This window comes from Triticum dicoccoides, chromosome 2B, assembly GCF_002162155.2.
Source record: "Triticum dicoccoides isolate Atlit2015 ecotype Zavitan chromosome 2B, WEW_v2.0, whole genome shotgun sequence".
NCBI classification, from domain to species: Eukaryota; Viridiplantae; Streptophyta; class Magnoliopsida; order Poales; family Poaceae; genus Triticum; species Triticum dicoccoides.
Genome location: NC_041383.1, coordinates 249,553,578 through 249,567,959, shown reverse-complemented (window position 1 = coordinate 249,567,959; position 14,382 = coordinate 249,553,578). Strand labels below are relative to the sequence as shown.

General features: G+C 45.1%; 1 protein-coding gene across 2 annotated transcripts; it reads right to left on the bottom strand.

Annotated features, from left to right (window-relative positions):
* Positions 1-718: 718 nt before the first annotated feature.
* LOC119363352 (cyclin-D6-1-like) lies at positions 719-2,950 on the bottom strand. 2 transcript variants are annotated; one of them, XM_037628691.1, is made up of 6 exons: positions 2,580-2,950; positions 2,385-2,477; positions 2,199-2,300; positions 1,899-2,106; positions 1,674-1,795; positions 719-1,344 (listed from the first exon to the last, which is right to left on the bottom strand). In XM_037628691.1, exons 1-6 carry the CDS (start codon positions 2,763-2,765, stop codon positions 1,123-1,125), a joined length of 933 nt encoding a protein of 310 aa, XP_037484588.1. In that variant the 5' UTR covers positions 2,766-2,950; the 3' UTR covers positions 719-1,122. The 2 variants fall into 2 exon arrangements, with proteins under 2 accessions (XP_037484588.1, XP_037484587.1); XM_037628690.1 differs by having other exon boundaries at positions 1,665-1,795; positions 2,580-2,949.
* Positions 2,951-14,382: the final 11,432 nt, after the last annotated feature.

Here is a 14,382-nt window from a genome sequence, read left to right as displayed (position 1 = left end):
CAGCGTCGCAGCAACATTGAGCACATGCGGTGACGATCGATGCGTCGCCCATCTCTTTTTCGCCCTGGAAAGCAAAGCCTGGCGTGCGTGAAATCGATTTACCGTGGACCCGGCAATTACCTTCCCTGCGGAAACCGAGCAATTGGGCCCACACGTAAGCCTCTGCTTTCGCAAAGCTCACTGCTGTTCCTACAGGCATGGTGGTCATGCTCGTGCCTGATGTCACGAGAGCCGTTTGCATCCACAGCGTTGGACAGATACGCACGCGTATACCGCGGCTTTCGAAAAACAGATACGCGTATACGCAGTGTCACGAATGCACTCTTCGTAGTAGTAGGAGCAATAGTACGTACGCATGGACGTCTACAGCGCCATGCACGCTGCATGCACGAGGCGGGAGAGCCAGGAGGGACAGCGGCCCTCTGTGGCCACGTGCAACCCATCTAGCGGAGGGTCTGCCCGTAAAGGTAAAGTATGGCAGCTGCTGCCAGTCTCCCTCCCGCCACGTGGCATTTGCCCGTTTCTCCGTTGACCACCCTTGGCTTATTTTCTTTCTTTCTATCTATCTACTCATACGTACTGCTAGGGTTTTCTACCGGTACACGGAGATGAATTTCGACCTCAGATGTTTCCAGAACACTGGCAACTTCAATATACAAAATCCCACGTACTACTACATGAAGACTTTTCAAAACAGAAACGAGCAGAAAGGAGAAGATCAGTAATGAGCACATGGTTTTGGTCTTATTTTGCAGCACTGAAACATTGTAGTTTACCACTACTCCACATCCCAATATGTTCATCCACCAGCCTAGCATCTTTTTTTTACGGGAAATACCAGCCTAGCATCTGCTGCTACTACTACGACTGCCGCAAAAATCACTCCAGAGAACAAAAGAAAAGCCAAAGGGAAACAAAAAAAAAGCAATTAGTAAATGACAGCTACCACCACCGGTTCTCTCGAATCTGCATCGCTGCTTACTTCACCTCGAGTCGAGAAGATTAAAATGGAAAAAAAATCGAAATAAAAGGAAAAAAGGAAAGAAGAACAACAGGGCAAGAGTAAATTCCCGGCTCTTCCAGCTGTCGCGCCCCATGGGGTCCTGCCGCACCGCACGCCGCCTACCCCCACTGGGAAGGTGGGCCCATGCATCGCTTCTTGGCATCGGCGACGTTGGCCGCCGATCCGACGGTCCGGTCGCTCTCCGAGCTGGCGCTGCGGTAGTGGCCGTGCCCGAGGACCGTCACCGGCGTGTCAGCGCTCGCCGCCGGTCCGACGCCGACGCCGACGCCGACCACGCCGCAGACTGCCGCCATCACCTCGCCGCACTCCCGTAGCTTCTCCTGGACAGAGGGTTAATCATTGTGAGAAGAGCGCACGAAATTATCAACTCCGGCGAGAAAACAAGAAAGCTTATCAGGAGTGCGGGTCAATCGCTGCGCTCGGGCGCGTTTCACGAGGAAAATAACTACGAAAAGGCGAACAGTTGGGAGTAAACAGGGTGGCCAAGGTCTCCTCTCCCAAAGGATCTGGAGTGTGTTTGGCGTGGCATGACATGACAGCTGGTGGTTACTTGGGTGATTCGATTAGTAGTGGAGAATTAAGGGGGGGTTTAGTGGGCAGTGGAGAACAAAAATGTGCGGTTTTATAAGATCATGCTCACGCTATTTACAAAGGGGCAAGCGGCCACGGCGGCTTGGAAGGCGGGGAGGTGGGCGACGGCGATCTCTCCGGCGGCGGCCAGCAGCGCCGACGCGGCCACCACGGACGGCGAGAACTCCGCCATCTTCACCTCTGCAGGACGGGAAGAGATCAGCGGTTGAGCGGGCGATGAATCTGAGGGCAAAGCGTTCGGGTTTGCTTGGCATTGGCATGCCGGGGGATCGCGCGCACGTACCGGGCTGGGCGCGGAGGAGGAGGTCGACGGCGCGCTCCTTGACGGCGTCGAGCAGGGCTGGGTGCCGCGGCGGAGGGAAGCACGCCGAGAGGAAGAAGCCGAGGAAGGCGAGCGGCGTAACGGAGCGCGCGCGCCACTCCAGCGCGCCCAGCACCACCCGCTCCATGCGCCGGATGGTCACCGCGTCGAACATGAACTCCTCGTCCCTCTGCAACCCACGTACGCACACTTGATTGACAACTAATCCCCATATGAACTCGCGACAGAGCAACCGAAAAGAAAATGCAATACTCATCCTACTTGGATGTAGTCCATGGAGATTGCGTCGACGCGCTGCATCTTGGCGGCGATGGAGAGGCAGCTGATGGCGAGCAGCCGCGGCGCCCATGGCTTGCGCTCGAACTGCGCGGCAGAACCACGGGGTGTCAGATCAGACCGAAATATTGTAGATTCTTGAAAGAAAGACACCATCTTTCGGCTTCTTACCGGCAATTGGCCCTTGGAGAGGAAGCGATCCACGTAGTTGAGCGCGAGGTAGGCCACCCGCGGGTGCACAGCGAGCTCCCCGTCGTACCGCACCTAGGCCAACCGAGGCTGATCGGATCAGAAAGGGAAGGGGAGGAACCGCTCGCGAGAAAGAACCCCGTGACGAACACGAACAGCACATAAGAAGACCCGTACCTTGGAGATGAATCGGGCGGCGTCGCGGCGGACGGCGGAGGCGGCGGCGGACACGGAGGGCGCGTGGTGGGCCTCGGCGTCGAGGAGGCTGGCGATCGGCTCATCGGCGGGGCTGGTGAAGGGGTTCTCCAGGTCGAACTCGTACTCGTAGCCGTAGACGTACTCGTCCTCCCCCGGCATGTCCATGGCGTCCGTACGAGGAAGGGGCAAGAACACGCCAAGAAGCGCAGGCTGTGGCTTTATGGGGGAGAGGAAGCCACCATTGCTGCCTGCTACGCAGTGTGCTAGTACTAGCTGTGTCTGGTTGGGAAGATGGCCTTTAATAAGGGAACCGTCGGGGTCCGGGGACAATGGCACAAAAGGTGTGGATTTGGGGTTCTTTATGTAAAGATCGTGGAGACGGCGAGGCCCGAGACAGGAGGGGGAGGGCATGGCATGGAGGAAGAAAGTTTCTGGTGGCGACCCACCTGTCATGGCTGCGAAATGATCGCTGCGCTTGTGCGTGACCCTGCGAGACCACACGATTTACTCCGTGCCGGCCCCATGCGTTTTGTCTTTTGACAGCTCTCATCCATGTGAAGAAACGTGGTATAGTAATTCTTGCTAAAAATGTTGACGCCATTGTACAACACTAGTCACCACAATTTTGGTCGACATAAGTAGAGATCCTTGTAACTATAGCGCGTTTCCCCCTAAAAAATTCTAGGGCAAATCTCTATTGCGAGATGATGCTAATTCTAAGCATCTCAATCTTAAAAGAAGGAGATCGCGCGGATGCAGCAACTGCTCATGGTGGCGGTTTCAGAGGGAGGCGGCGAGATTTGCGGGAAGAGTCCTTTCTCTCTCTCCCTCGCCTCGCCTTTGAAAGGGCACTGAGCTCAATCGTCAACTTAATCCACTTGTTCGTAGTCAAGATCCATCCATCCATGTGTCAAAATCCAGGAGCCGTAACGGGCGGCAACGCCGTAACCACGTGATAACCCAGTGTCGTCGTAGCAATTTTCCAGCACACGCCAATGAACCCATTTGTTAGAGTCTGCAATGCGCGAGTGCCGAGGAGATTGCGTTCTTCGTTGTCCAGTCAAATCCCACTATTTACGCGACTGAATCAATTTGGCAACACATAAAAGATTTGTCATGTCGTCACTCACGGCAATAATCGGATTTCCCCTTAGTCGGGTAAAATATGAACCCTATTATGACAACTCAGGGTCAAATGTTTCGTGCCAATTCACAAAAAAATCAAGTGACCTGACACTCGGCACAAATAAGTTCTATAATCTAGGTGTTGTTAATCCGTCTCCTGAAGATTGCTAGATTACTCAGGGACACCCTGAACGAGGGGAAAATTTGGTATCCTTTGTAGCATGGGTTGGGGCTTTGAGCCCTGAAATTCGCAAGTTCGGATCTAATGAAGATGAATGAACGACGTTCCTCGGGGATACCGACTCGCATCTCCTCGAGAGAGTCAGACCAGGCGCCAACATCATTACTTGAATTATATGATACACCCTTAGTCGAGCTGCAAGTCAGCCTCTCCCAAAAGATGATCGAGTATCACTGGTTCTTTTTTCATAACATGTTTGAATTAACCATTTCCACGTGATTTTGATCTCTAGAGTCCACTGGGTTTCTTCACGAGTAAACTAGCAGCGTCTCGAGTCCGAAGACCACTCGGAACCTATGTTCCACTACGGTCCAACCGAAATCTACTTCTTTTGAGGGTTTGGTCAATTTGTGTATCGATAGACTCGAGGGCTAATGACGAGGCAATTCCCTACCACGTAGGCCCGCAATGACATAAGGCCCGGCTAAGGGCCTATGCCCATGTACGCTAAGGACCCAGTCAGGATCAGGAACATGGGATAGGCCATCAGCTAGAGTGAGCACGAGTTGGGGACCAACTATCCACTAGGTTGTGAGCTGCGTTGGGATCTTTCCTGAAGAGGAATGGTGAAGCAATATAGTAGCGGATAGTGTTTCCCTTAGTAGAAAACCAAGGTTATCGAAGCAATAGGAGACTCACACAAACAACCTTTAGCAGTACCTACACACAGAAGAGCAAATACTTGCACCCAACGCGGGCAAGAGGGTTGTGAATCCCCTTATACTTGTTAATTGCAAGGATTAAATTGGATATTGTCGATAGCAAAATTGCAAAGTAAAATAAAAGTAATAAAGTTGTAGCAAGATATTTTTGGTTTTTATAATATGATTTAAATAGATCCAGGAGCCATAGTTTTCACTAGAGGCTTCTCTCTCATAAAAATAACATACGGTGGGTAGACAAATTACTGTTGGGCAATTGATAGAAAAGCGCATAGTTATGACGTTATTCATGGTATGATCATGTATATAGGCATTACGTTCGTGACAAGTAGACCGACTCCTGCCTGCATAACTATTACTCCACCAATCGACCGCTATCCAGCATGCATATATGGTATTAAGTTCATGACAAAATGCTTTAAGCAAGATGGCATAATGTAGACAATAAAACCAAGCAATATGATTAAACCCTGCAGTTTGCCCCTTAGTAGCAACAATACAATACAATACATGACTCGCTACCCCCGCTGTCACTAGGTGAGGACACCGCAAGATTGAACCTACTACTATGCACCACTTCCAGTGAAGATCAATGAATCAACTTGGCTAAAGAAAACCCACAGATCGAAAAACATTACATAGCTATAACAATCATACATAATAAAGTTCAGAAAAGACTCAATTACTTTCAGTGAATTGTCCAATCATAAATCCACAATTCGTCGGGTCCCAACAAACACACCGCAAAAGAAGATTGCATCGGATAGAGATCCGAGGAGAACATTGTATCAAAGATCAAAGAGAGAGAAGAAACCGTCAAGATAATCACTATGGACCCGTAGGTCTATGGTAAACTACTCACAGATCATCGGAGGTGCAGTAAGGTTGATATAGAAGCCCTCTCTGATCGATTCCCCCTATAGAGAGTAACAAAAAAAGGCCTCCAGACGGGATCACGGAACAACAGAAGCTTGCGGCAATGGAAAATTGTTTCAGAATTCTCGCATCAACTTGGTGGATCGATAGGCAATGGAGAGGCCTTTCAATCGTTATCAATGCAAGGAGTAGTGATTTCCATGCAATGGTTGCACTAGAGCTATAAGTGTATGAAAGCTCAATACTGAAACTAAGTGGGTGTGCATCTATCTTGCTTGCTCATGAAGACCTCGGGCATTTGAGGAAGCCCGTCTCGGAATATAGAAGCCAAGTTCTATAATGAAAAAATCCTATTATATGAAAGTGACAAATCAAGAGACTCTCTGTATGAAGAACATGGTGCTACTTTGAAGCACAAGTGTTGTAAAAGGATAGTGGCATTGTCCCTTCTCTCTCTCTCTCTCTCTAGAACAATATCATGAACCTCATCCCCACATTTTGGAGGACTCGTCAATATCCATCATTCTTTACCTCACTGGGACAATGCTCTAATAATGATGATCATCACATTTTCATTTACTTACAACTTGATAAACTGAAACAAGATGACTCTATATGAATGCCTATGGCAGTGTACCAGGATGTGCAATGATCTAGCATAACATGTAGTACAATGATGAACGATGGCTTTGCCACAAATATCATGTCAGCTCTATATGATCACGCGAAGCAATATGATGATAAACACACATGTCATAAGACGGAACAGTGGAAAGTTGCACGGCAATATATCTCAGAATGGCTATGAAAATGCCATGATAGGTAGGTATGGTGGCTGTTTTAAGGAAGATATAAGGAGGCTTATGTGTGATAGAGCGTATCATATCAAGGTGTTTGGATGCACCAGTGAAGTTTGCACTGACTCTCGAGGTGAGAAAGGGCAATGCACGATACTGAAGAGGCTAGCAATATGTGGATAGGTGGGAGTGTGGGAGTGTTGTATTATCACTCGTACAACGAGCTGCTATACAAACGGTTTTTAACCCCTTTTCGCGACAGCATTTTAAACCGTCGCATTGCTAGTGTGTGCGATAGGGGGGGGGGGTTCTTCCCACATGGCCCAGAAACCGCCGGGGATAGGCCCTCCGGTCAAACACGCTGGGCAAAATGAGTCATGTGCGATCGGGCTAGCCGTCGCATAGAATTATACAGGCCCAATCGTTTCCATTCGTAAGTACATCCCACACAGTGAATCCCAGAGAAACGTTTCCCTTCGTATGTACATCCCACACAGTCAATCCAAGGAATATGTTTCCGTTCGTATGTACATCCCACACAGCCAATCCAAGAAGTACGTTTTTGTTCATATGTACATCCCACACGATGAATCCCAGACAAAGTTTCGGTTTGCATGTGCATCACACACAATTTTCCCCATCAAATCATCTAAGATAGCGTTGCCATTGCAGACGATATTAACAATTTTATCGTTTGCGTTATTGAATGCATCACGCACAGTGCATAGAAGAAACTGTGTGGCATAGGCTGTCCATCACACACACTTTTTATGTAGAAAACGTTTATGCAAAGTGGCCTAACGCAAATAGTTTTCAAAAGGAAGTCGTGCACGATTGTTCATTGACCCACCACGTTTTCTTCCTAGAAACTGTGTGGGTTGTATGAGGTCATCGCCCACGGTGTTGTCTCAATAACCGTTTGCAATAGAAAAACCTAATAAGCAGGCTAATGGGCCTATTATTAATAATCCATTTATTAATCAAATTGACATTTCATATTAAGCACACAATATATTTCATTTTTGTATTACGGAACCATGATTTCATAATTGAAATACATCAGAGTAGAACATCACATAGCCTCAGCACTCAATTACACCATATACGTACACAGCTAGCTACCCCATTACACAACTGCACCAGCATGAAGTTTCACATGCAACATCTATAACCTTTGGAAATTAGCATCATCGACGGTAGATAGAAAGGAGAATATCGAGCCTTCATTGACGTTGAAGGTCCTTGCAACTTTAGGCCAGTGCCTGTGGATGATTGACCATCCATCCTTCGTCCTCTTGAGGAAGACTTCAATATTGTACCGTGGGTGTTGTATAAATAACTTCCTCGCCTCCTGACCATACAGGTGGTTTGAGAGGTAATCATCAATGAACTGATTTGGAAAGGCCTTAAAACAAAGATATGCATAAATATCTTCTCTAAATTTGGAAATGGTGCGAAGGAATAAAAAAGACAAGGTATAATAGTTAGTACCACCCTGTAGTGCACTGATGTCTTCTTAATTGTGCAGACAAAGATCTTGTTGTTTCCCGTCGCTAGTTTCCTTATCCTAACAATCTTTCTGAATTTCTTGACTTGACTGATATTCATGGACAACTCATTTCCCCATATGTAAAATGGGCCGAACAATGGGTCAAAACCACTGATAGTGGGACCTACATGTGCAAGACCAAATTGTTAAAAACGTAAATATTAGAATGGTTCCTCTAATTGCACAATAATGTGTTATTAGACAAAGTACCTTGCATGTACAAACCTCGATTGTAAACCTCAGTGTTTCCCGTTGTTTCCCTGCAACACAATAAGGTAGTTGTTGATCGGTTTAAGTGAGGGTTGGCATACTATCAATAAAATATGTTGATGGAAAATAAACACATTGCAGATTCAGCAGATTATTTCGAGCCGCATGGAAAAGACATTTATCCAAACCAAGCATGATTAATAACTAGGAAGTATAGCAATTGTATATTGTCAGTGTCAAAACTGGCAGACCTCAAGGTAGGGGGTACTGAGCTGTGGATCTCGGATCGAGGGTAACAGGAACGAAGGACATGATGTTTACCCAAGTTCGGGCCCTCTCTATGGAGGTAAAACCCTACGTCCTGCTCTTGTTTATATTGATGAAGATGTATCGAGTACAGAGTTGATCTACCTTGAGATCGTAATATGTGGTCTAACTCTAGGTCTAGGTGAATGATATCGCGTTGATGTCCCCTCTACGAGCTAAACCCTATGGCTTATATACATGCCAGGGAGGGCATTTAGGGTTACAAGGTCGGTATCTAGGAGCAAGGCAGTAGGAGAGATCTTGGAGTATACGTCAAGATTTCGGTGGTGGTAGTCTTGATCACGCCTCCTGTTTACAGCCTCTAGAGTCCATCTTGATCATGAATGAGGGGCCGTCGGCCCAGCTTAAGGATCATGGGCCGACTAGGTTAGCACTCCCTAATCTTGGACACTATCAGTAGCCCCTGAACGGGTCTTCATTGCCGAAGACAACTTTGTTGGACTTTGGGTCTGGAGTCTTCGGCACGACAGGGGAGTTCCCCTCTAAGGAGTCTTCAAACACCAATGGTCCTGCCAGGTGGACCCGAACTTGCCGCACGTGGCTCTAGTCCCTGACCCTGGCAACTGCGCCTTTACGGGGAAGCGAGTTGCTTTATAGGGAAAGGTCAAAGAGTCCGTCTCTTCCCCTTTATATTCATGGGCTAGTTGCGTTGATTTACCACACCGGCCCAACCCTTCCCTTCCAAGCCAATCGCGCCAGCATCCCCTTCTCTCAAGTCCACCCTCTAGAGTTCTCATGGCAAGCGATGCAGGCTCCTCAAGGCGCCCTCACGGCCCTGTCAGAGGCGATTGGGGCATTTGCGTAGTCTCGCGCCTTCAATTGGAGCGATTAGCCAAGTAAGGTTATCTTCCAGATTCAGATGTGACCATGACCCAAGCAGGATTGACATCCATGAACGGTCAAGTACATGCAGAGAATCACCCGTCCCCTTGAGAGGGCGAGAGGGTATGTTTCATCTCCTTTTTACTGCGTGGATTAGGGTTTCCTCACCTCTTCCTCCGAGGGCTGCTAGAGTTTTACGGGTTGCAGCTTCATCACCTCACCCCCAATGCTATTTTACATATTCATCATGCTCAATCATTAATCCATTCATGAAACACACTCGAATATTAGCTACACCCAATGCTCAAATACGATAATAGTGCCCCTTAGTTGGTGCTTTATAAGAGAAGATGGAGACTCAAGTTCAAAACAAAAAATGCATAAGTAAAAGGAAGGCACTTCGCGGAGGGAAGTAGTGATTTGTAGAGGTGCCAGAGCTCGAAGCTTAAATTGGGAGATAAAAATTATTTTTGAGAGGCATACTTTTCCCACCAACGAAAACGACTTGGAGCATCCCAACACTTTCCATGGTAGATACATCATAGGCGGTTCCCAAACAGAAAATAAAGTTTATTCCTTTTTCCACCATTACTTTCACTTTCCATGGCTAACTGTATCCACGGGTGCCCTCCATACCAACACTTTCCAAGGAATTTATTATTTGACAACACAAAGTAAATTCATTATTCATTTCGGGACTGGGCATCCCTAGTAACTTTGCCGTACTCTCGTGCAATGGCAAGTGAATAAACACTCATCGTGATAATAACACATCTAGCATGGAAAATATTGGCTACCCTTTACCGCTTCGCGAGCGGTAGAGCACACAAAAGAGAAATTTATTTTGAACATTAGAGATGGCACATGCAAATTTTCTTAGAATGACATGGAAATACCGCATATAGGTAGGTATAGTGGACTCATATGGCAAACCTGGTTAAAAGGGTTTTGAATGCACAAGTAGTGATCATACTTAGTGCAAAATGAAGGCTAGGAAAAAGATTGAGAAGCGACCAACCAAAAAGCAAAAAATCTCATACCCAAGCATTAAGCAAAAGTAACACCGAATAATGCACCATAAGTAGGATATAAATTTCATTGCATAACTATTGACTTTCGTGCTTGCATAGGGAATCACAAACCTTAACATCAATATTCTTACTAAAGCACAATTACTCATCAACATGACTCGCATATCATATCGTCATGTCTCAAAACCATTACTAAGAATCAAGTTTATTTTGTCCAATGACCTTCATGAAAGTTTTTATTATATCCTCCTTGGATATCTATCACTTTGGGACTATTTTCATATGTTGCTTTTGATAAGCTCAAACAAATATAAGTGAAGAACATGAGCATAATTTTTTCTTTCTCTCAAAATAATCTAAGTGAAGCAAGAGAGAATTTCTTAAAAATTTACTAAATCCCAAACAAACTAAGTGAAGCATGAGAGCATTTCTTCAAAATTAACAAAGCACACCATGCTCAAAAAGATATAAGTAAAGTACTAGAGCAAATCCATGGCTCTAAAAATTTAAGTGAAGCATAGGAGCAAGCATAGCATAATTTTTGGATTTCTCAAAAGGGTGTGTCCAGCAAGGATTCAACACTTAAAACACAAAGAAAAACAAGCAAAGACTCATATCATACAAGACGCTCCAAGCAAAACTCATATTATGTGACGAATAAAAATATAGTTTCAAGTAAAATACCGATGGTTGCTAGAAGAAAGCGGGGATGCCACTCGGGGTCATACCCAAGCTTAGTTGCTTGCTACTTCTTCGAATATTATCTTGGGGTGCCTCGGGAATCCCCAGCTTAGCCTTTTGCTTATCCTTATTCCTTCATCCGTCGTAAGATAACCCGAAACTTGAAAACTTCAATCACACAAAACTCAAACAAAACCTTCATGAGATCCGTTAGTATAAGAAACCAAACCACTACTATAAGTACTGTATAAAACCTATTATTATTTTGTTTTTGCATTATATCTACTGTATTACAACTTTTCTATGGCAAAAACTCATCAACAAAAACCATAGAATCATCAAAACAAGCACACAACGCAAAGAAAACAGAATCTTTCAAAAACAGAACAGTCTATAGCAATCTGAATATTTAGAATACTTCTGTAACTCCAAAAATTCTGAAATAAATTGGTGGACATGAGGAATTTGTATATTAATCTTCTTCCAAAAGAATCAACTCAAAAGCAATCTTCTAATAAAAACGACAAATAATCTCATGAGTGCAAAAGTTTCTGTTTTTCAGCAAGATCAAATAAACTTTCACCCAAATCTTCCCAAAGGCCTTGCTTGGCACAAACACTAATTAAAACACAAAAAACACAATCATAACAGCAACATAATTGTGCTAACACTCAATAACAGGAAGAAAAAAGCAAAAAAATAAATTTTATTCATTGGGTTGCCTCCCAACAAGCGCTATCGTTTTACGCCCCTAGCTAGGCATAACGCGTAGGGTCTAAGTTTTGTCTTCCGTTATCCTTGACACTTTAGTAAGGGTCTTTTCAAACCCAGTAGGCTCTTTGCGCTTCCCTAAATTTTCTGGAAAATAAACCATCTTGAGATCTAAAATATCCAACCGTTTATTGTAAAGGGAAATCAAAGTGTTCATACGATTGATACTACCATTGAGATGTTTGAGAGGTTCATTATATTTTTGCAATTCAACCATATGTTTATGCAAATCACCGAGTTTGTCCAAAATTTGGACTCCCTCTGGGGTGAAAGAAAACCCTTTATTTTGTGGTGGAACTCCCAAAATACCTTCTAAAATTTCATAGGCAGCATTGACATCAAGCTCAATAAAATTCCCTTTCGCGAGAAAATCCAAGAGTTGCCTATGATGCAAAGCCAGTCCTACGTAAAAATTTCTAAGCAAAATTTTTTGCATCTCCCTTTAAATTGCAAACACGGTAAGACTCCATAAGCTGATACCAAGCATCTTTCAAATTTTCTCCTTGTCTTTGTTTGAAGTATAGAACTTCGAAGTCTGGTGACAAAGGAGGAGCATTCAAACTAGCCATAGTGAAACAAGAACACGAACATATCTGATGAGAAAATGGCGAACGAAAAAGACGGTAAATAAAACGACAAATTTTGGTGAAGTGGGGGAGAGGAAACCGAGAGGCAAATGGCAAATAATGTAAATTGTGAGGAGATGAGATTTGTGATTAGGAACCTGGTTGATGTTGAAGATCCTCCCCAGCAACGGCGCCAGAAATTCCTTTTGATGTCTGCTAAAACTATGTTGGTATTTCCCCAAAGAGGAAGGGATGATGCAGTATAGTGACGGTAGGTATTTCCCTCAGTGATGAGATCAAGGTTATAGAACCAGTAGGAGAACCTCCTCACACCACGTAAACAGCACCTGCACACAAATAAAAAATACTCGCAACCCGACGTGTTAAAGGGGTTGTCAATCCCTTCCGCATACAGTGCCTCAAGATAGGCAAATAACGTGAGGTAAAAGTGGTAGATAGGATAACTAGATCGCGGAACAAATAAATTGCAGCAAGGTATTTTCGTATTTTTGGTTTAATATATCTGAAAATAAATGCAAGGGAAAATAGATCGCAAAGGCAAATATGATGAAAAGGGACCCGAGGGCCGTAGGTTTCACTAGTGGCTTCTCTCGAGAAAAATAGCAAACAGTGGGAAAAAAATTACTGGTGGGCAATCGATAGAATTTCAAATAATCATGACGATATCCAGGCAATGATCATTATATAGGCATCACGTCCAAGATTAGTAGACCGACTCCTGCCTACATCTACTACTATTACTCCACACATCGACCGCTATCCAGAATGCATCTAGTGTATTAAGTTCATGGGAAAACGGAGTAATGCAATAAGAACGGTGACATGATGTAGACGAGATCCGTTTATCTATTGCGGAGTTATAGATCTCATCTTGTTATCCTTAGTAACAACGATACATACGTGTCGGTTCCCCTTCTGTCACTGGGATCAAACACCGTAAGATCGAACCCACTACAAAGCACCTCTTCCCGTTGCACGATAAATAGATCAAGTTGGCCAAACAAAACCGAAATATCAGAGAAGAAATACAAGGCTATAAGCAATCATGCATATAAGAGATCAAAGAAGACTCAAATAACTTTCATGGATAAAAACATAGATCTAATCATAAACTCAAAGTTCATCGGATCCCAACAAACACACGCAAAAAGACTTACATCATATGGATCTCCAAGAGACCATTGTATTGATAATCAAGAGAGAGAGAGAGAGAGAGAGGAAGCCATCTAGCTACTAACTCCGGACCCAAAGGTCTACAAAGAACTACTCACGCATCATCGGAGAAGCACTAATGGAAGTGGTGAACCCCTCCATGACGGTGTCTAGATTGGATCCGGTGGTTCTGGACTCTGCGGCGGCTGGAATTGATTTTCGTCGACTCCCCTAGGGTTTCTGGAATATCAGGGTATTGATAGAGCAAAGAGGCAGTTCAGGGGGCACCCGAGGTGGGCACAACCCACGAGGGCGCGCCTGGGCCTCCTGGCGCGCCCTGGTGGGTGCTGCTCCCCTCGAGCCACCCCCAGGTGCTTTTCTTGGCCCACTAGATGTCTTCTGGCGCCAAAAAATCCTCCAGGAGTTTTGCTACGTTTGGACTCCATTTGATATTGATTTCCTGCTATGTAAAAAACATGCAAAAAATAGCAACTGGCACTGGGCACTATGTCAATAGGTTAGTAGCAAAAAATGATATAAAATGACTATAACATGATTGTAAAACATCCAAGAATGATAATATAGCAGCATGGAACAATAAAATATTATAGATACGTTGGAGAAGTATCATCGTCAACCCCCGAATCCACGAATCTCGATCCCCATTCCCGCAACCCTTTCTTGCAAAGATGACGCTCTGGAAACACTTCGTGAGGGCCCGTACGATGGCCGTGTCCTCCCCGAGCGCGGCCGCCTACGTCGAGAGCGCGGCCGCCTACGCTGATGCGGCTTAAACTACGTCAGTATTTCCCCAAAGAGGAAGGGATGATGTAGCACAACTACGGTAGGTATTTCCCTCAATGATGAGACCAAGGTTATTGAACTAGTAGGAGAACATATACTTACAACCCGATGTGTTAAATGGGTTGTCAATCCCTTTCGGGGACGACA